Raw genomic sequence first — 24,131 nt, forward strand, 5'->3', positions numbered from 1 at the left:
AAAAAAAAAAAAAAAAAAAAAAAAAAAAAAAAAAAACCTCAATTAGAAAGATAAAGGCAGGTGGGGGTGGGCAAATGGGTGAAGGTGGTCAAAATGTACAAACTTCCAGTTATAAAACAGGTACATCATGGGGATGTCATGTAAAGCATAGTGACTACAGTTAACAATACTGTATTGGTATATTTGAAAGTTGCTAAGAGAACAGATCTTAAAAGTTCTCATCACAAGAAAAAAAATTTTTACTATGTATAGTGATCAACGTTCACTAGAGTTACTATAGTGATATATATATGTATATATCTCAGTATATAAACATAGAATCATTGTGTTGCATACCCGAAACTAATACAATGTTATATTTCGATTATATCTCAATTTTTCAAAAAATACATATATGTGTGTGTATGTCTGTGTGTGTATATATATATATGTACACATACATACATACATACACCCAAGAGCAGCAGTGCTCAACACTTTTTACTTTGACCCCATTTGAAGGCTTAAAAACTGAGGATCCTAAAGAGCTTTTATGTGGGTTATATCTACCTATTGATGTTTTCCATATTAAAAATTAAAAATAATAAAGTTTTTTAAAAAAAGATACAGGTTAGCAAAACAAATCTTAGGAATCTGTTTATAGATGGAAATTTTTACAATACTGATGGATGAAGCCTGAGAATGAATGAAACTGCCCAAGAGGAGCAATGTCAAATAAAAAGGAAAAAAAATAAAAATAAATCTAAGATTAAACCAGTCACAAGTGTTAAAGCAACAAACAAATAAATTAAGACAAAGGATTAAAACAGAACAGAAAGCCAGAGGAAAGCCAGGAGAGTATAAATCCAGAAGCCAAGAGAAAACTTTATGAAAGAGCGTTCAATAGTACTGGCAAAACGTCATGAAAGAGAAAAATTTTAAACCAACGGTTGGATTTGGAAGATGAGGAAGACATTGCTGACCTCATTATGGGTAGAATCAGAAACTAGATTGTAATAGGTTAAGGTTATAAAAAAGAGGTAGGGAAGCGAAGGAGACAGCAGAAACAACTTCTAAATTTGCTGTGAAAGGAAATTAAGAAAGGCACTAGAGAGGGAAATAGATGTATGCAGGTAAAGATAGTTTTTCCATTTGTTTTATTTCATTTCTTTAGAATGGCTGAACCAGGGAGGTACTATCTAATTTCAGAACATTTTCATCACCCCAAAAAGAAACCCCATACCCATTAGCATCTCATCTTATCCCCAACCCCTAGCAACCACTATTTCTGTTTCTGTGGAGTTGCTTGTTCTAGACATTTCAAATAAATGGAATCATGCAGTAAGTGGCCTTTTGTGTCTGACTTCTTTCACTTAGCATATTTTCAAGGTTCATCCACACTGCAGCGTATGTCAGAATTTCATTCCTTCTTAAGGGGATCAATACTCCATTTGTATGGATATACCACACTTGTTTATGCATTCATCAGCTGATGAACATTATATTGTTTCTACTTTTTGGCTATTATAAATAATGCTGATATGACATTTTACGTGGTAATGTTTTCATTTCTCTTAGGTACATACCAGTAGAATTCTGGGGTCACAGAATAACTGTGTAGAACTTCTCGAGGAACTGTCAAACTATTTTCCACAGCAGCTACATTACTTTACACTCCTACCAGCAATGAGAGTTCCAGGTTCTCTACCTTTTCATCAACATTTGCTTTATCCATCTTTTTTATTTTAGCCATTATAGTAGGTATGAAGTGGTATCTCATTGGTTTTGGTTTGCATTTCCATAATGGCTAATGATGGTGAACATCTTTTCATGTGCTTATTGGCCATTTGTATGTCTTCTGTGGAAAAATACCTTTTCAAATCTGTTGCCCTTTTTTTAAATTGGGTTGTCTTTTTATTTTTGTGTCATAAGAGTTCCTTGTATATTCTGGATACTAGGCCCTTATCAGATATGTGATTTGCAAATATTTCCTCCTGTTACTATCTTTTCCTCACAGTATCCTTTGAAGCACAAATGCTTTTAATTTTGATGAAGTCAAATTTATCTAATTTTCCTTTGGTTGCGTTTCTGGTGCCATGTCTAAGAAACCACTGCCTAACTAATCCAAGGTCATCAAAATTTACGCCTATGTTTTTTCTTTCAAGGGTTTTGGCTCTCACATTTAGGCTGCCCATCCATTTTGATTTCATTTTTGTACATGGTGTCAGGTAAGAGTCTAACCTCACTCTCTTGCATGTGGATATTCAGTTGTTCAGTACCTCTGCTTGAAAAGGTTATTCTTTCCCCATTAAACTATCTTGTCGCCCTTTTAAAATCAATTGACCATAAATGTATGGTTTGTTTCTTGACTCTTGATTTTATCTATTGATCTATATGCCTATCCTTATGCAGTACTGTACTGTTGGTGGTGGTGGTGGGGGTTTGTTTGTTTTTTTAAATCACACACTAGCATGTAAAGAGCAATGGACTTGAAGTAAAAATAAACACCAATGGTCAAGTCCCAGCTCTGGCTCTTACTTGGGAATTGGCTATACTACAAAACTCATTTTCCTTACTCTCGCAGAATTAGGAATTAAGTGAGATGTGAAATTACCTTGTAAACAATAAAAGGTAACACAATTAAGTTTTGTACATATTTTAATGATTAGGACTGAACGTCATAAATTTTGGCAGCCAGGAATAAAAGTAACATAGTAAGAACCTTTTAAAATCTGTTTCTAAAAAACAGTGCCTAGCACATAGTAGGCCCTCAATAAATATTTATTGAGTAAAATTAACTATTTTCCAATTGCTCTGTACTCTATTTTCTATAACTGTTAAGACCGAGGAAACAACTTATAAATTTTAAATCATCAAACTTCAGGTTTTTCCTTTAGCAATTATTTCCTTGGAGGAAAAAAAGGTGAGGGGGGGGTAGTAAATTTCCCTTAGGCTACTTTTAGCTTTTTAATATTATCCAATATTCTACTTAAGAAGGTTCTCCTCATATGATATTTAATAAGGAAAGGAAAATTTAAAATATTAAAGTCAAAGTGAATTCTATAAAATTTAGTAACAACATGATTTATTTAGCTGGTAGTTCCTACAGTTAACTCTATAGTTACAATGTATACCCTTTAAGTTTAGGAGGAAAAAAAAAAAAAAACACCTTTTTTTGGTTCCAGCAGCTTAAGATCAATATTTGTTCAGAGTAAAGAGCAATTATTTGGGAATCAGCAATATGTTTTATCCAAAAAATTTCAAAAGTGAGGTCTTTAACAACTTTATTGAAATACAATTACCTACCATGAAATGCACCCATCTTGGGCTTCCCTGGTGGCGCAGTGGTTGGGAGTCCGCCTGCCGATGCAGGGGACGCGGGTTCATGCCCTGGTCCGGGAAGATCCCACATGCCGCGGAGCAGCTGGGCCCGTGAGCCGTGGCCGCTGAGCCTGCGCGTCCGGAGCCTGGGCTCCGCAACGGGAGAGGCCACAGCAGTGAGAGGCCCGCGTACCGCAAAAAAAAAAAAAAAAAAAAAAAAAAACGCACCCATCTTAAAAAGTGTCCAATCCAAAGTATATCCAACCTCCTGGGATCAACCATCATGTAAAAGAATATTTAAAAACGATAATGTCTCTATGTGTATAAGTGAGACACTTTGCTGTACAGCAGATATTGGCACAGCATGGTAAATCAACTCTACTTCAATTAAAAAAAAAGTGCCCAATCCAACTATTTTTAGTAAATTTACAGAGTTGTACAACTACCACCACCATCCAGTTTTAGACCATTTCCAACACCCTGAAAAGATCACTTGTGCCTATTTGCAGTGAGTCCCCAGTCCATTCCCAGGCAACCACTAACTATTTTATGGACATTCCATAAAATGTTGTAAAAACTGAATCACACAACATGTGGTCTTTTGCACCTAGCATAATGTTTTGGAGGTTCATCCACACTGTAGCATGTCAATAGTTCATTCATTTTCGTTGCTAAATAATATCCCAAGTTTCTTTATTTTATGTCTGGTATCAAACAACCCACAAAAACAATTTGTGTCCTCTTTTACAAAGAGGTTAAAAAAAAAAAAAGTTACCAAAAATATTTATTCCTTGTATACTCCACACTACTGCCACTATCTTTCTAAAATTCAAATCTGATGGCTTTTTCCTCTGCTAAAATCTCAACAATTACCATCAACCTATAAGGCAAAGTTCAAGCTCCTTGGCAGAGCACACACTGTGAGCCATGTTGATCTGTCCAGTCTCATTCCCTATTGCTTCTTTCTTGAACACTCTGCCAGCAATCAGTTATTGAGGTATATATATATGGTTCTCCCATGCTCTCTTCTATCACCTATATGCCTTTGAACTCATCTACTTCACAAATTTGCATTAAGTTTTCAAGTCCAAGTTAATACATCATTTCCCAGAGCCAGCCTCACTTTCTCAGCAGCTTGTGCTGTAATCAAATTACTTCTTACACCATGCCACAACTGTTTACCTATCTCTCTTACCAAACTCATCCCAGCACCTAACCTTATGTCTGAACATCACTGGTATTCAATAAGTATCTGTTCAATTAAACAATACATTCTGACTACTAATATTCTTCTGCTCACTTCAATAAGGAAGATCAACTGTACTCTAAAACTGATGGTGAAAGGATCTAACAGAAGTAGTATAACACAATTGCAAAGTCTAGGGCAGTGGTCTGCAAAACAGGGTATACTCCAGGGGTCAACAAACGATGGCCCTCCAGCCAAATCCAGCCCACAGCTTGTTTCAGTAAATGAAATTTTATTGAAAACAGCCATGCTCATTTGTTTAATATATTGTCTGTGGCTGTTTTTACCCTACAACAGCAGAGTTGAGTAGTTCCAACAGAAACCATATGGGCTGAAAAGCCTAAAATATTTACTATCTGGCCTTTAAAAAGAGTTTGTCAACCCGAAATACATCATGATGCGTGGCGGGGGGAAAGAAAATATCAGAACTCCCTTTATATAAGTTTTTTCATCTCATCTTTTAAAATTCTTACTTTTGTATATGTTTTCTAATATTAATACATTAGTGAATATATAATTTCTAAATGTAAAAATGTACACAAATACATTGGGGATTGTGCATGCCCATATTATTTTTTTACTAATAGAAGTGACTCAATTAAAAAATTTTTAAACAAAAACCTAGTAAGTCTTATTATGATAGACAAGTTTTAGAGTTTATTGAAAATTTAGCAATCAAGATTATTATATGAACAATTAGGTTCTGTAAGTACTTCAAAGGACAAGAGAAAGAGGCCTAGAATTAAATATTTTCCAAACCAAAATGCTCAAAACATCTCTAAAGAATCTTTTATGGGGTTAAAAATGTTACTCAAATGATGCAGGTAGTACTAATTCTTCAAGTTGAATGCAACCAAATATGTGTTACATAAATCCAAACTGCTTCAAAAGTGGCTGTTTCTTAAAAAAATCAGTGTAACAGACAAATCAAATGCCAATTTGCCCTTCCAAGCCCTGAAGCCCAATTGCCTGATATATAATCAATATATGATAACCATATAAACTAAGAGAATACTTCACTACATTTTTTTAAATCCATGGGTATTTAACATAATGCAATTTTGTAACTAAAGTGTTCCTTAGTTGTGATAGTAGGCTGTTTCCATTTACAACAACAGATACTAACCTAAGGTTCTGAAGGGCCCAGGAAATACCAAATTCCTCCCTTTACAGATCTTAAGGTTAGGAAGGTGGTTTCTAATAAGTCAAAAGTTGAGGTCTGATCACCATCCTCAACAAATTTATAAACTAAATTTACCAACTGAACCTGGATTTATCAGGTTAGGGTTGTCATTCTGTGTTGAATCATATTCTCCAACAAATAGTAACAGCCCCCAGAGAGAACTACACTCTACTCTGCTCACCTTTAAGGCTCTTTCTGAGGCCTTCCGAGATGACTAGCATCAGACTTTTGAGGAAGGCTAGCCATTAGACAAGGCTTTTCCCCACGATCTGACTGCTTGAAGTGACATCCAGGATCAGGTCGATCCTGTATCCAGGAATCATGACCCTCCCTGAGGCACCAGTCATCATGAGACAGTCAGTGCACTTTGGCACTTCTTGAAAACCACTGGACTGCTCCTTTAGCTGAAAGGAAAAAAAACATCAAAACCACAACAAACAAAACAAAGGGGGAAAAATCAGTAATTCAACCTGAAAAGACAGAGCGTGGGGAAAAATATACCAAAACAGCCTTGTCTAGATCAAAATGTAGCCTTGCCTTGATGTAAAGATCATAGTTTCAGTATCGTTCCAGTCAATGCACGTTTATTCCTAATACGCAAACATAAAGAACTGTAAATCTATTGTATTACATCTGAAAAGAACAATTCAAGGTGGAAGTTATATAACATAGCTATTTATGGAACACAGCTAAATAATATAATGAAGGTATTTATAAAAGACTAACAGCCTCAGGCTTAGGTGAGTGTGCTCCATCAGGAGACCAAGTACTCAGCTTTTTCATGCTCTCAAATTGTAATCTGACTTAGAGAGGCATGAAATACACCTAACATACTGACTTGATTTGAGTTTAATTGGCAGAAACTGCCAATGCAGTCAAAGCCCATCTTAAATTACATACTGTTGAACAGAAAAGGAATTAAGCTTCCATCCTCTTTAAATGACTTGACACTACTACCCCCGACACACAATGCTCTTGTCCGAGCATTCTGACTATCAATGTTCATGCTTCTTTAAAATAAGCACTTGAAGATGTTTACATTATGGCCTTAAACAAAACAACTTAAAGATCTGATAAATAAATGATAAGATGACAATGATTATTTAATCTGCTTCAAAATAAAAATTCTGTCAGAACCCAGAGATAAAATTCTGCTTACTTCTCTGTTTTTAAATACAGAATACTTTTCCTAAGACATAATGTTAAAGGGCAAGAAAAAGTCTTTAAGTTTACTGTTTAAAAAGTTGGCTTATAACTCCTTTAATACATTTGTACCCTAAAGTTAATGATACTTGATCAAACAATTATTTTATATTCTTTTCTACTACTTATCCAATATCCCCATCTCAGTCACCACGACCAATAATATCCACACATAGATTCCCAAGTTGAAAACCTCAAAATACTACTAAAACCGTGGGTTTTGTTTTGTTTTTACTTGTCTGAGAATATGATTAAAGCTAGAGACCTCTGTCCCCCAGAAAACCGTGCATATATATCTAGACAATGTCTGGATAACATTTCAGGGAATTTACAGAACCCTCTGAAGCCCAAGCAGGGACCCTGGGTTCAGAACCCTGTCAGACACTTTGCTTTTTTCTTCTCCCTTACTGTCCTTGAGGACCTGCCTAGCGCACCTATGAAAACCTATGAATCTCTCAGACTTCTGCCTCCCTGTCCGGCGCTGGCTTAGTTTTAGCACACCCCATGTTTTTCCTGGGTTGTTGCATGTAGTCTGCTAATTCTTCCCAGTTTACCATCCTTCAAATCTATCTTCTTTCACGTTCTAGCAAAGTACACTCACTAAAATGCAAATCTGATCGTGTGACTCATCTGCTTAATATCTTCAATACCTCCTCTGCAAATGTTAACAGAATGATGTCCAGTCTCCTTAGGATGGTTTCATCTGGCCTCTACCTACACTTCAAGCATCCACTTCTCCTACCTACACTGACCATATTCCACTCACAGAATTTATAACCTCCCAATATACTGTTCTCATGCCTTCATACTTATATATATACACTGTTCCCTCTTCCTGAAATGTCACGGCTCAATTCCTTACTCATTCCTCAAAACTTAGCTTCTCTCATTATTTCTGCCATGAGATTTATCTTAGAGTGTTAAAAATGCTTATTTACTTTCCTATCTTGAAAGACAATATGTTTTCTAGGGGGCAAAAGCCTTGCTTAATTCCACCTTTGTGTCCCCAGTACCTAGAATATAGCAGTACTAAATATAAATGTATGGTGTGCCACGATTCTTGTACACAACCAAAGTCACTATGCAGCACAAGAAAAATCATTGCTGAATTAATCTAAAATGTACTTTAAGCATTCAAAATTGGAACAATTCATTATGGAAGGGTATTTTAGCAGCAACTCTCTAGAAAGCAAAAATTAAGTGTAACTATCACCAATTCTATGCATATATAAACTTAAAAAAACATAATGCTAGTTATGAACATCCAAATCAGGAATTAAAGCATAGGAAGGGTAAGAGAAAACTACGTAGTCCTTTCGATAAAAACTCCTAAGACAGATATAGCAAGCACGTGACAGATAATATGAATTAATTACTCCCCCTTTTTTACCCTCTTCTCCTCTACCCTATTCTCATTCTCAGGGTCTAAGAGTCCTCTTCAACACAGCATACCATATGCAGTAACTAAAGACTGACTGTAGTTGATATAGAAGTTAATATCTGAGGGCTATCCAATAAGTGATTCTAAGTCATATCAAACACAATAAAAAAAAAATTCACAGAAGACCTATTCCATATCCCTTGGACACCCAATTCCCAAGTTTAACAATTCTAAAGGTCAAGAATTAATTTTTATCTTAAACAAAACATACTGCTGTTACTCCAATAAAGATGTAAAAAAAAATAACATATTGCTGGCCATGTACATCAAAAACAGTTTTATCTTGTTTTGTTAAAGCTGTTTATTTTCACAAGTATTTTTTGTAGTTTTAAAATATATATATTTGTAGTTATGTTCTAAAACTATGGTTTCTAGCCATAGTTGATTCTGATGCATAGTTGCTGTGTATCAGAATCAACTTGGACACATCCAAAAATACAGATTCCCAGGTTCCTGCCCAGATCAATGGAAGCAAAATTTCCAGAATTAGAGCTGAGGCATGTATATTTTATAAAACACTTAGGTGATTCTGATGCAGTCATCTGAAAACTATTTTTCTAAATATCAGTAGTTTATATATGTAAGAGCTAGAATCAGAAGAATAATAGAAACATCTCTAAATGAAATTTTTCTTACATGTGTAGCATCTCTTATTGCTTATTGGTTCTGACAGGCTAATAAATGCAGGGTGAAGTTGCTTCACCCTCTGAAATAAAAACTATTTTGATATATCTTAACACGGAATTCTAGATAATAGTTGAGTAACTGTAGCCATACAGCTTCACTAAAGAATGATCAGCCAGCATTTCCTCTTAATTATTCTATTACAGTGTCTGTCTAGAGGCAATCCTTAAGAGTTTTTCTTTCCACATGACCTTGAAAAAAGGTTCTTTCAAAAAGAGTACTGCAAATGTGGACTGCTGAAAATTCACTACAGGTATTAAATTGAAATATATCATCAACTTCTTTTAATTATGCATTTTTATTATAATTACATATTTTCAAATAATAATAATTGTAGATATTATACATTTCTATAGCACACCAGAAGTAAGGGGTTGAGAGAACACAGCCAAAAATATGGGTAAAAAAGAAAATGCAGGGCTTCCCTGGTGGTGCAGTGGTTGAGAATCTGCCTGCTAATGCAGGGGACACGGGTTTGAGCCCTGGTCTGGTAAGATCCCACATGCTGCGGAGCAACTGGGCCCGTGAGCCACAATTACTGAGCCTGTGCGTCTGGAGCCTGTGCTCCGCAACAAGAGAGGCCGCAATAGTGAGAGGCCCGTGCATCGCGATGAAGAGCGGCCTCCGCTTGCCACAACTAGAAAAAGCCCTCGCACAGAAACGAAGACCCAACACAGCCATAAATAAATAAATTTAAATCATATGGGCTTCTAAGAAGACCTCTGCTTAAAAAAAAAAAAAAAAGAAAATGCAAATGATCTATATCCAACAAATTCTTAATAAATGTTCTTGGAAAGTTGAATTGATAGAGACTAACATATTTATATAGTAATGTTACACATATGTTTAGAACATTTGAATCACAAATCAGTAAGACAGGAGCTAATCTTGATAATGAAAACTCAGAAACGAATTTACACACAGATCTGTTTAATACAGTCTATCATACTACAATGACGTCCCTCAAGATTCCTTAGAAGTCTTTTTGAAAAAGAAAAAAATAAAGACAAAATTCCCCAAAATTCTAAGTGTACTGGGAAACAACAATTTTAAATGTGTTTAAAAATCTTTGTAGACACAATTAAAATAGTTTTGACAGCTTACGGCACATATTTTTGGTGACTTTAGTGAAATACAAATATTTTATGGTGGTGGGGAGATGGGATTTCTGAATTATTTCAGATAGTAGAAACAGATTTTAAAATTCTGGATTGTCTTTTAATCAGTATACATCATGAAGAGTTAAATACAAACTGTAATTACAGATCCTAATTACAGATTATCCTTACAAAAGATAAAACCATTAAACATTGCCCAGAATGACCTAGAAAAATCACTAATACCAGTCCACATCTCAAAGACTGATGGGACTTCTGCATCAACTTTTGAGAACTGACAAGTTGAAAGATAAGACCCCAAACTATAGCCACTTGAACACACAGTTGAGGTTACTCAGACATTTCTCTTTCTACAAACACGTGCACTTTCTGAACATCTTCCAAGCGGTTATGAAGGTAGCTGTCCTAGTTTGTCTTAAAAAGCTGGGAAAGCTCATAAGGCAAAAATTTTAATGCCAAAAGCCAACAGGATTTTTATGACTGCAAATATCTTCTCTAAAATGTTAGCCTCCAGGGCAATCATAACTGATCAAGAGATGCAGAAAGAGTCTTCAGCAAATCTCAATATTTGAAAGATAACACTACTATTAGCACTTTCAAGGAAGAGAAAACTAACTGCTACATGATCCTGGAATGTCATTCATCACCAGGAAGGTACTGGCAGGATTTCTTCTGACTACTTTATTGAGCAATATAGTTAGCCATGTGTTCCTGGAATCATAGCACAGAATAGTTTTCCACTGCAAAAGAGTACCAGAGAAGATCTTTGCAAGCAATAAAAACCAAAAAAAAAATTTTTTTCTATAACTCCAATTAAAATTTATTGATTCTACCAAAACATTTGATACATTAGTAACATAACATGATAAATGGTATTATGAGTATATGACCACAAGTGTGTTTATCAACACCAAAGATAAAAAAAAACCACCAAAGATGACTATTATGGCAATAAGAAATATAAATTTCTTGTGTATCAGAATTCAAAGTCCCATCTAACTCAGAGCTCATAAGTGAAAATACGGCAAACAACCAGTTTTACCAAATAGCTACATTTAAAAAGAAAAAAAGTCAAAAAATACACACATACTCTTCCATCACAAGCAGTCATCAAAAGTCCTACAGTTATCCAAACAACACTACACTAGAAACACACTCATGAACAATTCCGACAATGGCCTGGACTTTTATTAAATAAGGCCAAAAAAGATCATTAAAATTATAAATTAAGGCAAAATGATTTTATACAGCTCAGGATTTTTGTCCATAATACACACTGTTTCTCTTGTAATTGCTAACATACTGCTAAATGATGAACCGTCACAGAGGAAATGCTATCCCTACATTATTTTGACAAACAAGTTATAAGTAATTAGATCATTCTGGCCTGTACAAATTTAGCCAGGTCAGGAGGCAGTATGGCACCAAGTTTTTCCATTAACTATTTTCTACACTCAAAACAACTTTGTACCAGGTTTCTCTATAACTTTCACAGATATAATCTATGAGCCACATCCTATACCAAATCATCCACAAGATCCTTGCATTTAATCAACATTAAAATGACTATAAAAATTCACATTACACAGGATTTGACATATGTACAAGATAGGTAATATTAACCCTCCCCTCCCTCTTTAGCACTCCCATACACCTAGTAGGCATCTCTAGTTTATCCTTCATAAAACCACTTAATAGGCTATCCTCCCCCATAAGACTGTGAACTTAAGAACCAGAAATCCACCCTATTCATCTCTGTTATCTTCACTGACTAGAAATGCCCAGGTCATAATAGTCATTCAAGGGACACTGAGTGAATAAGAACATAATACCTACGTCACAAATGTATAGAAAACGGAAGCAGACAAACAGGAAATCAGGTAAATAGAAGGTAAATTTCCAGAACGTACAATAGAATCAAACACAAAGACTGCAGATAGCATCAGGGAAAAGGCACTGGGTCTTGAGGGGCTGGGATGTCTTTAGAATTTAGATCAATTCTAATCCAGAATTTGGCAATAATAAATGTTATAACCTTCAGCAAATCACTTTGCCTCCCTGGATCTCAATTTCCTCATTTGTAAAATAAAAAGTAATACTAGATGAGCTCCATGTTTCCTTATATGCCATAAGGATGATTTCAAAGCAGCAGGAAAACTTATTTCTGAAAAATAGCACAGGCAGAACAGATAAAATACACTATGTGAGATATATAACTCGTAAGCAAAGGGTATTGTATGGGTGGGATGCACAACTCCATAAACAGTAACAGGTCACATTAATAGCAGTCACAGGTAATCAAGAATTATACACATACCTAATGTGGAAATCATCAACACGATCACTCACTCAATAAATCTTTAAAAAGAATCAAGTTCTGCCAAAGGCAAACGTTAAGAGAACTGAAGAGAAAGAGGCAAAGGGAACATTCTGCTTGTTATCTCCTAGTAGAAATTACAACAATATAGATCACATGTACCACACACATGCATACACACACATACACACACAAACACAAAAGCAAACAAAAAAGCACCTTTATGCTTTTTATAAATTGATAATTCTCCTCAAAATGAATAACATAATTTAATTACTTGGACTAGAAGAGACCAGCATTCCAGCAATCCCACTACTGTGCATATACCCAGAGAAAACCATAATTCAAAAACACACACGCACCCCAGTGTTCACTGCAGCAACCTAAATGCCCATCGACAGACGAATGGATAAAGATGATGTGGTCCATATATACAACGGAGTATTACTCAGCCATAAAAAGGAATGAAATTGGGTTATTTTTAGAGACGTGGATGGACCTAGAGACTGTCATACAGAGTGAAGTAAGTCAGAAAGAGAAAAACAAATACCATATATTAACACATATATGTGGAATCTAGAAAAATGTTACAGATGAACCGGTTTGCACGGCAGAAATTGAGACACAGACGTAGAGAACAAACATATCGGCACCAAGAAGGGGAAAGTGGTGGGGGGGGGATGGTGGTGGATGAATTGGGAGATTGGGATTGACATATATATGTACTAATATGTATAAAATAGGTAACTAATAAGAACCTGCTGTATAAAAAAATAAATAAATAAAATTTTTAAAAAATTAAGTTTCCACAATATACACATATAGGGTACATCCTCTGGCCCACAAAATGAGTCTTGTTGGAACATTAAGAACCAAACATGCCGATGATCGAAGAAACTCCTAAATTTGAAACCCAACACAACTCAGAGACCTATGTTCCAACCGCATATCCAAAATAAACCTTTGCCTTATAACAAATGACTTCCACCTCAGATAAGAAGTAGCAGTGATAAATTTTGATCTTGATGACTACCAGACTCAATACAACAGTATTTATAATCAATATTTTTAAAATATAAGCTCTGTTCTCAGAACTATGCTAAATATTGTAGAAGATATAAGAGAACTAAAAGGTAAGCTCCTGGCCCACAGGAAAGTCTTCCCAACTTTACTAGCAAGGAGTTTTAGGTTATTATAAACACATAGGTCTATTTCTCCAATATCTTTCCCAAGGACCTAGCAAGAAAGGTGAGCAATTCCAACATCCATGTATATTTCAAGATATTTTTTTAAAGCTAGAGGAGGTCCTACGAAACAAATATTACAAACAAACCAGATCCAGATATACAGGAACAAAATATACTGTACCCCAAAGGGCATTTCTACAAAGGTGGTAAGACCAGAGCACCTTGAATGGATAATCTCACATGTAGGAATATAAATATAAATATAAATGTAAATATAAATGAGAAATACCTTTGAAGTCATCATAACTACAAAACTAAATCATTAGTATTTCTGACCTGATTACTGATATCTCAATCTTTCTCTCAGTCAAATTTTTCAAAAGGAAGGTAAAGTGGGAAAAATCAGTTTGAGAGCTTCAAATTTAAAGTTAAGCAACATATTGATTGTTCATGTATATAATCAATGTCTATCTGTTCCTGATAGTGGCAGGATATAATTGGCTATACACATAAACTATGTTTAAGAAAGCCCCAAAATCCATTAAGTTCAGCTATGGAGTGTTCCAAGGCTACTAATTATGTATAGACTATAAATTATTTAATTATGAATTTTAATCTACCTAAATTTTTCAACTGTTTCTCTATGAATTATATCCTAAACTCCCTTCAACGTCAACTGCTCAAACAAAATAATTCTGGCTCTTTTCCCCTCAAGTCAAGATCAGGCAATAACAATTCTTTACTAGTTCCAATGCTTCATGATAGAACAATACAGTTGTTCTTTTCATTACAGCCTACCAAGCACTTTCATATACATTATTTCATTTCAGTCTTCCAACAGCCCTATGAGGTAAGGCAAGAATTATCACCTTTATTTCACGAACAAGGATAGAAATTTAGGGAAGCTAGGTAACTGATAACAAACTTCACTGCTAGAAAGTAGCTGAACAATGACTAGAACCCACGTGTCCTGACTCCATATCCAATTTGCATTCCACAATGTCACACAAATGAAAGTATTTCTAAAAATTACTGAACTTAAAGACTACACTCTTCCTACTTAATCAAACCGTGTGTAAATACAGTGAGAATTAAAATTAAGATTCTAAATCAAATGCAAGCAGTAAAGAGAGTAGCCTAAACCATCTCCTTTCTACAACAACCTATTTTAATAAACGAAATGTTCAAAAGCAATGTTCAGGGACTTCCCTGGTGGTCCAGTGGTAAAGAATCTGCCTTGCAATGCAGGGGACACAGGTTCAATCCCTGGTCAGGGAACTAAGATCCCACATGCTGAGGGGCAACTAAGCCCATGTGCCACAACTACTGAGCTCATGCACTTCAACTAGAGCCTGCGTGCCGCAAACTACAGAGCCCACGCACCCTGGAGCCTGTGCACCACAACTAGAGAAGAGAAAACCCACACGCCACAACTCGAGAGAAGCCTGCACACCACAACAAAGAGCCCACGCGCCGCAACGAAAGATCCCGCATGCCTCAACAACAAAAAAAAGAGCAGTTCAAATACTAAACTAAAAACAGCTTAAAGTTAAAATAAACCTCTTGCACTCACCCTATCACATCACACACAACCAACTCTGTACAATGCATGCTAGTAGAGAATACGTGAAGTTAGTTGTAAATTATTTATATGGTATTTGACTTAGAATTAAAATACCCAAACACCTTCACTTTTCCTAGTTTTAACCTCCTCTTGGCTTGGCTGTACTCTAGTCTAGGAGTCTCCATAGTGCAGTACATATGACAAACCACTAAAATATGGAAAGAAATTATTAGAATGCTGTCTCCATTTTTTTAGCCTGAAAATAAGAATTCATTTTACTAAATTTAATATATGAACTGACACTGTGACCCTCACATAAACTCAAAAATACATATATAATTGAGATGGGTGGTAGGCTCCAAAATTTTTCACAGAAGGGATTCCTATTCAAGAAAATTTAGAGGCCATTGCTACAAACAACAGAGAAAGTAAATGAGTTCTAGGAGCCAGATGACTCTAGATTGCATCAAATAAAGAGCGAACCTACTTAAGGTTTCAATATCCTACAATGTACACATAAATAAAGATTTTTCAACTGCATTTGCATAATCCATGCTGATATAAACATAACTTACCTCATCCTGGACTCCACTGGTAGTAGTCAACTTGCTCCCATCAGTAATTGTAATAATTATTGCTGGCTCCAAAAAAAAAGGGTTTCTTCCCTAAAGTCAAAAAAACACATTGATCGTATTAAGGTCTAGAGATCAGCTTAATTTTTCTGAGTAAAAAGTCAATTTTCAGAACAGTATATAAATCCCCCTTTCTTGTTTTTAAATTTTATTTATAGCACATACCTTTTGTACATTTTTTAAAAAGGTTTAGAAGGAAATGTAAACTAAACAAAGGTTAACCTTGAAGGGTTAGAATTAGAAAGAGGAAAAAATGGATTTTTCACTTCTTTCTACATTTTTGTATTGTATTAATTTTTACAGTGAGCATCTATATTTATGTAACTAAAAGTATTTAATTCCTTAAAAGGGACCCTACATTTCAATTCTAGTGATTTGACATATCTAGATATTACAAATTAAAATAATAGGTAATTTTCTTTAGAAACTTCTTAAAGAGGAAGGCAAAATACTAGGTGATCCTTTACCAAGTAATCTATGTCTTTAATCAAAGTATCTAACCAAGTGACTAGGTATGGAAGGGCTCTAAGAGCTGGTTCCAAAGAAACACTAGGCCTACCCTGAGCTTAGCAAAATTTAAGAACAGTCCAATGTGAAAAGTTAAAAGTAAGAAGGATGGCTACTTAAAGAAATTGCTTGGCGAGAGGAGTAAAAAAATAACAGCAGCAGAGGCAATGGAACACAGTGGCACAGAGCTCTTAAATGCTCTATAGTTAAGGTGAAATAACTTCAATAACTTCCATTCAAATCTCTGGCCAAGTCACTCTATGAGTACTATGATCAATTCTAGGTGACACATTTTGTTAGGGACTCAGATAAACATAAGCTTATCTTTTACATATAAATGACTCTCATTTGAGATACTGAAGCAGATTCTGTATAACTCTTTAAGACAAAACCATGACCAGAGGGTAGAAGTTTCAAGAGGGTAAACCCTAAGCTGGAAATCAAAGGTATCAAATTCTCTGCTACTAACAGTGTTCAAGAAAGGACAGAACAAAGTTGTGTTGCATATGATGTAAAACAGCATACGACAAATGCACACTTTAATGGGCATATGAATCACTTGGTGATCTTAATAAAATGCAGGCTCTGGTTCAATAAGTCTGGGACAAAGACTAAGGTTTCACATTTCTAACAAGACTGCAGGCTAGGAGACACTAATGTTCACTGACCATACATAGAATAGCAAGAATGTAGAAGGGTTATATGCATGTAATATCTTGTGGTTCTGTAACATTTTCCTTACATGTATATAACTCTCAATCATTAGCAGATTACAGTACATACTCCGTATTTGTTGAATGAGTTTACCAACACTTTTCACATACGGTAACTGTGATTATAATCTAATCATAAAGTGGGAGCAGGGGGATATCTGGTATATTAAATTTCTTGATCAAGTCAAGAAAGTGTATGTAGGTGGCATATACAGTTTTCAAACTGGTGTCCAAGAAACAATGGTTCCAGGTAGAGAAAACTTCCTCTGCTCATATAAAATTAAAATATGTTGGATACAACCTTTTAAACTCTCAAATGCACAGTCGCATTCAAATGTTACTAGAACCTTGCAGGAGAAAGACAAGAATTTCCCTTCCCTTCCTCCTCTACAACATTCATGGCAGATGGAACACATTTTGGGTGACATTACATTACACACCATTCACCCCCAACATAAACAATAAATTCTCATAATGCAGATCTTCTCTTTAATCGAGAAACAGGCAATGTTCATATCCCCAACCTCTGAGCTTTGATTGGCTCCCTCAAGAAGAATGCCTTTCCTTTTCCCTGCCCACAACCCATCCAATTCCTAATCATTTTTTAAGGCCCAGTTTAAGTCTTCCTCTTCTGCCTTGAAACTTTCCCTGATTACTCTGGCCTTGAATAATTCAGCCCTTTCCCTCTCCAAATTTTAATAGTGGTAGTTTTCAAACTCAAGTAAATAAAAGTATAAATATAACATTTCCTCAAATAAAATTGGATTTGGAGTGCTTTCATGGAGTACATTTTGAATCCCGCTTCCCCACAGCATTTATCCTCTCCTTCTCATATTTTCAATTTAAATATACAACACCTCACACAACAACGTATATGTAATTAACACTACTGAATTCTACACTTAAAAATGGTTAAGGTGGTAAATTTTGTTATGCGTTTTTACTGCACTTCTTAAAAAATACACCATTTTGTACTGTTTGCTATTGTTTCCTGTTTGAATACACTGAAGGCAAGGATCATGTCATAATTCTTCCTCAGCACTGAGCACAAAATATCTAAGCACTGGACAGTTAAATATTGATTCACTGATTATAGCCTAACATAGACCTGCCCAAGTTCACAGAGCCACTCGGAATTCCTCAAACTTCAACAAGCTTCAAAATATATAGATGTTACTTACCTTTACCTCAATATAAATGAGTGCTTCCCAAACTTAACATATAACAATTTGCTAGGCTACAAGGGTATACCACCTCCTTCCTACATATGTCCAACCGTCCATTGTCCATTCATTCATGTTTGTCATTCAAACATTTACTGAGTGGCTACCATACATAGGAATTGTGTTAAGTGCATGATACATAATCACTACTCTCACACGTCATAAACGATGTACCTATGTACCTATAGTAACTCTCCTCTCCTGGTCTCTACAAATACCATTTTAGCTCAAAAATTAGCAAAGGGAGATAAAGAAAATCAAGAAGTCCTAGTATCTTCGAAACTATTGTACCTCGCTTTCACTCTTAAGCTAAAACTACTTTGGCTGACATGCAAATCTGTTAATGCCACTAGAGCATGGACTCAATACTTGCAAAAGTATCTCTGTATCACCTTTACTTTTTAACCTAAATCAAAGTCATACTTTCTGATCAAAAGTTGGACACCCATCTATTCTTATTTCTGTGTAAGCATGATCAGAATTACCCGCCGAAGGATTGGTCATATTTATAATTAAATGACAATGGTCTACAGTTATCGAGAACTTGACGGATGATGATGTCCACCCAAAAGCTAATATGTACTTTCTAAAGAACCACAATGTCTAAGAGTCAAGCTCAAATGTATTCAAATTTAGCAAAAAGTCTGAGTTATTAAAATTTAAGCTAGGGGCTTCCCTGGTGGCGCAGTGGTTGAGAGTCCGCCTGCCGATGCAGGGGACACGGGTTCGTGCCCCGGTCTGGGAAGATCCCACATGCCGTGGAGTGGCTGGGCCCGTGAGCCATGGCCGCTGAGCCTGCACGTCTGGAGCCTATGCTCAGCAAAGGGAGAGGCCACAGCAGTGAGAGGCCCATGTACAGCAAAAAAAAAAAAAAAAATTAAGCTAAATTCAAACACTAAAATCAAAGTTATTTTTTCCTTGACAACAAAGCTTTCAATTGATACTTTACTAGAGTCTTATACACATGATACTCCTCAGAGTCTATGCCTGGAATTACTGTAATAACCAGGTACTTAATAATAACAATAAAGCACTTATATTTATCTCATCTGACCCTAAAAACTTGGTGAGGTAAAATGTTCAGGGAGTTTAAACAATATAACCCTCAGTCACACAGTTGTAACTAGCAATGCCAGAACATGATTCCAACTCTAAATCGCATGGTCTTTCTACAGCATCTGAAGGTCCTACTGGTAGCAGCTAAATTCTCTTGAATACAATTCTACACCAACCTGGGTTGTGCCACAGTCACACAACAATGAATGTTATTACGTAGTTTGGTTTACTATATTCTATCTGCAGTAAAATTAACTACGTACAGTAGGACTATTCCATTACTTGGTTTCCTGTTGCTCTGTGATGTCTTACCTCCATTTTTTCTATATATAAATCAATATACCACCTCCCAGCAAAAACACAGTAAAACAAAATGCTATATAGATAGATATCACTTACTTTTGAAAACTATATAACTTCAATCAATTTTCACTTTACATACAAACAGAAAAATAAATATTAAGTTTTTAATGACTTTAAATTTTGGAAAATACAGGTAAAGGCAGAGAAAAGTAAAGAAGAATATGGCTATCCTCATTTCATCTGTTTAGTCACTTAACCCTACTGTGCCTAAGATCCCTTCCTTTCTAAGGTGAAAGAGTTTAGTCAAGAATCACAATAAGAAAAGCAATAGTGTTAGTTATGATAAAAATTACAATAATGAGGGACTTCCCTGGTGGTCCAATGGTAAAGAATCCTCCTTACAATGCGGGGGGACTTGGGTTCCATCCCTGGTCGGGGAACTAAGATTCCACATGCCATGGGGCAACTAAGCCCATGCACCAGAACTACTGAGCTCGTGCGCCTCAACTAGAAAGCCCACGTCCTGCAAAACTACAGAGCCCACGCACTCTGGAACCTGTGCACCACAACTATAGAGCCCACGCACCCTGTAGCCTACACGCCACAACTAGAGAAGAGAAAACCCGCAAGCCACAAGTAGAGAGAAGCCTGCACACCGCAACAAAGAGTCTGCGTGCCGCAAGGAAAGATCCCAGGTGCCTCATCGAAGATCCCACATGCTGCAACGAAGACCCAACACAGCCAAAACTAAACAAAATTTTTTTTTAATTAGAATAATGATTTAACAAACGTAATTTATACACAAAAGGAAGGGTTTTTTTCTTCAGGGAAAAGTTATCCCAACCTCTATATAAAGCTGATTGTCTTAACATTTATCTAAGCATAAATTTTTAAATCACTTGCAGCAAGTGAGCAGACCATGTTGCACCATGAAGCTTCTCATGTATAGTTTTAGGCTGCTCTTCCTCCGCCTTTGGTAGTACACTTACTCTTGGCAGAAGTGCATAAGTAACTGGCATCTTTCTCTGACATTCTCTTTTATCCAGCAAACTAAAATACATTTTTGGTTGTCTGCCAGTATCACAAGATTATTTTTTTTCACGTTTTACAAAAAATAATTTAACATTTCAAAAGTCTAAAGTTATGATTTAATCAGTGTAATATAATGTTTTTAGCTACTCAGGGCCAAGCCTCTGCAGTTTAATAATTCTCAAATCTTTATATTTAAAAGTCACTACTTTCCATTTTTATTCTTAATAAGTTTGTTTACGAAGTCACTCAATTTGGGGACAGTTCATATTAGAATTTGCCTCAAAATTCACCTTGGTCATAAAGCTAGACTTTATCTTAGTTAAGAGTTGAAAAGAAAAAAAAAAAAAAAAAAATTTAAGCTCTGCTACAACAAAGGCAGCCAGTAGAGGGACTAAAAGTTTACTTTTGCCATTAGCAAAACTAAACTCAGATGTTTTACTCGCACTGGTTTTTGGCATAAAGAAATCTAGACATGTAACAAAAACTACAGTGCAAAGTATAATACTCTACCTCTAGAGATATTTACTAATGGAAATCTTGTCATTTAGAAAATTTGGTTTTAATATTGGTCAAAAGTCTCAGGTAAAAGAGTTTTGTTAAAGACAAATACAAAAACTTTTACTTCACATAAGTTCTCTCAATAATTTAACAGTATTCTGATGTTAAACGAATTAAGGCATAAAATCTCAATAAGAAAATTTAAAGAATATAATTAAAGTAAGTAGGTCTTATCCACTAAAACCTATTTCATTTTTGCAAAGAAAATGCTTTTGAAAATGTTAAAACAAGTTATTTAGCAAAAATAGTTTTGAAAACATAAAATCAAGGCTAATTTACCTTCAAATATAAACTAACCTGGTTCTCAGAATCAGCAGTTTTAGTTTTACCCAAGAAATTTAAAATGTCGGGGGAAGAGGCACAGGAATTTTACTGTACCCTTAAACATGTCTTTATTATCTTCTGAAGCGAAAGGAAGGCAGCCCTGAGCATCCAGCAGACCTTTTAGTGGCTACCTCTGCTGCAGGACCAAAGGCCTCAAGTTTTCTTTCCGTGCCACCATGCTCCACCATGATTATCACTGCTTTAAACAAATCCCAGAAAGACAGCCAAGTGCCTGTCTATGCTACACTTTTCCCAGGGCAGGGAAAATGTACACCAAAGATCCACTCTCTGGCTCGCTCCTGTGACAGCATCTTCGGCTAACCCACATCTATTACCGGCTAGCTATTTTGCTATGTGCCAGGAAAGCTATGGCCAACAGAAATCAACCAAAAAGATGTTAAGATGTATAACATGATACGTCCAGGCTAAAAGTATATTACCTAGCAGAAAATCAAAAACTTCCAAAAATAGCATGTGCTTTTTTTCAATCTAAAACTTCCTTTTCGGGCTTCCCTGGTGGCACAGTGGTTGAGAGTCCGCCTGCCGATGCAGGGGACACGGGTTCGTGCCCCAGTCCGGGAAGATCCCACATGCCGCGGAGCGGCTGGGCCCGTGAGCCATGGCCGCTGAGCCTGCGTGTCCGGAGCCTGTGCTCCGCAACGGGAGATGCCACAACAGTGAGAGGCCCGCATACCACACACACAAAAAAAAAACTTCCTTTTCAAGTAAATTACAGTGACAACAAGCAAAAATGTAAGGAAATGGAAAGGGCAGCCCTGAGAAATAAGTACTACATCACTAAAGGTTCTCATGCATATACGGGACAAGTACCTAGCAGGATTGCTGCTAAAAATTTTTTAAGTTAAATTCAAGACTAGAGCTTTAGGTTCCCTTTATTTACATCACTGTAAAATCTATATAAATACTGAAAATATGAAAAGAGTCCTGCATTATCTACCTTATTTTTCTCTATTACCATAGATAATAAAGAGGTAACAATATATGTTCTAAAATATGATAAACCAGCTCATATTCATTTAGAAACTTTTTCTGACACTTCCCTTTATAATTTGTCAAAAATCAGATTCTATAAAAAAATATAATACAGAAACATCAATATTAAACATATTCTTCTACTTTAAGCTTATTTCTAAAAGTATTAGATTGCAATTCACATCCAAAGCCTTATTAGTCATAATACTAATAAACACTTCTACAACTATACAGAATTGAGAAAATAGGCTTTTAATACATACTTTGCAACACAAGTCAACCAGAATAACATTCTTTAGTTCAGTATTGCTCAAACTTCAGACATTTGAATACCACAACCAGAATTTTTTCAATATCTACTTATTACCTGCACTAATATTTACATTCTTAATATTTTTCTTTACATCAGTTCCTTTTTTTATTTTAGCCTCAAACTCTAGCAATAAGACCTATGAAATCATAGTTTTGATGTGCAAGTTATATTTTCTATTCAATAACTCACTGTCATTAATATTGTTTAGCTTTTTTTTTAAAGAAGGGTGGGGGGGTTCATTATATTACAGGGATGAATGCACAACTCGTTAATTACACATTCCAAACAAAATATAATTATTATTTAAGTCAGTAAAGGCCCAACAGGCTTACATTAAAATCAATATTCCAAGGCCAGAATTACAAGTTTTATGTTTGTTTTCAAATTCAGCAAGATTACTTTTAGAGTCAAGATCCCAAGTGGTGTGGCATAAATAAGTCTTTTGATGTAAAAACTCAGATATTCATCTTAAGAAATTAGTGCTTTGGGTGGTGGTGTGATGAACTGGGAGATTGGGATTGACATATATACACTAATATGTATAGAATGGATAACTAATAAGAACCTGCTGTATAAATAAATAAATAAAATTTAAAAAAGTTTTTGCTAAAAAAGCAAAAAAAAAAATCACTGCTTTTAAAATAATACCTTCGACTACATACAAAAGATTTCTGAAGGATACACACTATAAACTGATTAATCATGGTTGCCTCTGAAGAACTGAAGTGAGCAACTGTATAACTTTCTCTAATGCTTTAACTTTTTAACCACGTGCATTTATTACATATTCAAAACAAGTACTCTTCAAAATTAAAATGTGCTTAGTATCCAAAAATAAAACTTCAAAAAAACTCCTAGTGTATAGAAACCTAGTACTTAGAATACATTAAAGTATAAACTAAAGAAAAACATGTTAAAATTCCCCATTAAAAGAAATATATTTTTAGTTTCAAGTAATGCCATTATACAATTGTGTACCAATACAGTTCCTTTATCTATTTAATTCCTTATTTTTTAAAACATAGCATTAGGTCTTCCCTGGTGGCGCAGTGGTTGAGAGTCCGCCTGCCGATGCAGGGGACACGGGTTTGTGCCCCGGTCCGGGAGGATCCCACGTGCCGCGGAGCGGCTCGGCCCGTGAGCCATGGCTGCTGAGCTTGCGCGTCCGGAGCCTGTGCTCCGCAACGGGAGAGGCCACAACAGTGACAGGCCCGCGTACCGCAAAAAAAAAAAA

At 35.6% G+C, this 24,131-nt stretch overlaps 1 protein-coding gene across 5 annotated transcripts in view; it reads right to left on the reverse strand.

Moving 5' to 3' along the window:
• INTS6 (integrator complex subunit 6) overlaps positions 1-24,131 on the reverse strand; it is a 111,525-nt gene that overhangs the window by 71,211 nt on the left and 16,183 nt on the right. For 4 of the 5 annotated variants that reach the window (XR_003791687.1, XR_003791686.1, XM_029209872.1 and 1 more), the window contains exon 4: positions 15,819-15,908. Coding sequence is in view for 2 of the 5 variants with exons in the window: in XM_029209872.1 (XP_029065705.1) it covers positions 15,819-15,908 (90 nt within the window). In the remaining 3 variants the exon portion in view is untranslated. Of the gene's footprint in view, positions 1-5,910; positions 6,307-15,818; positions 15,909-24,131 lie in introns of those variants that run through there. The other variant, XM_029209873.1, reaches the window with a different exon arrangement.

Source organism: Monodon monoceros, unplaced genomic scaffold (assembly GCF_005190385.1).
Source record: "Monodon monoceros isolate NGI ecotype Baffin Bay Population unplaced genomic scaffold, NGI_Narwhal_1 Super_Scaffold_8, whole genome shotgun sequence".
Classification (NCBI taxonomy): Eukaryota; Metazoa; Chordata; class Mammalia; order Artiodactyla; family Monodontidae; genus Monodon; species Monodon monoceros.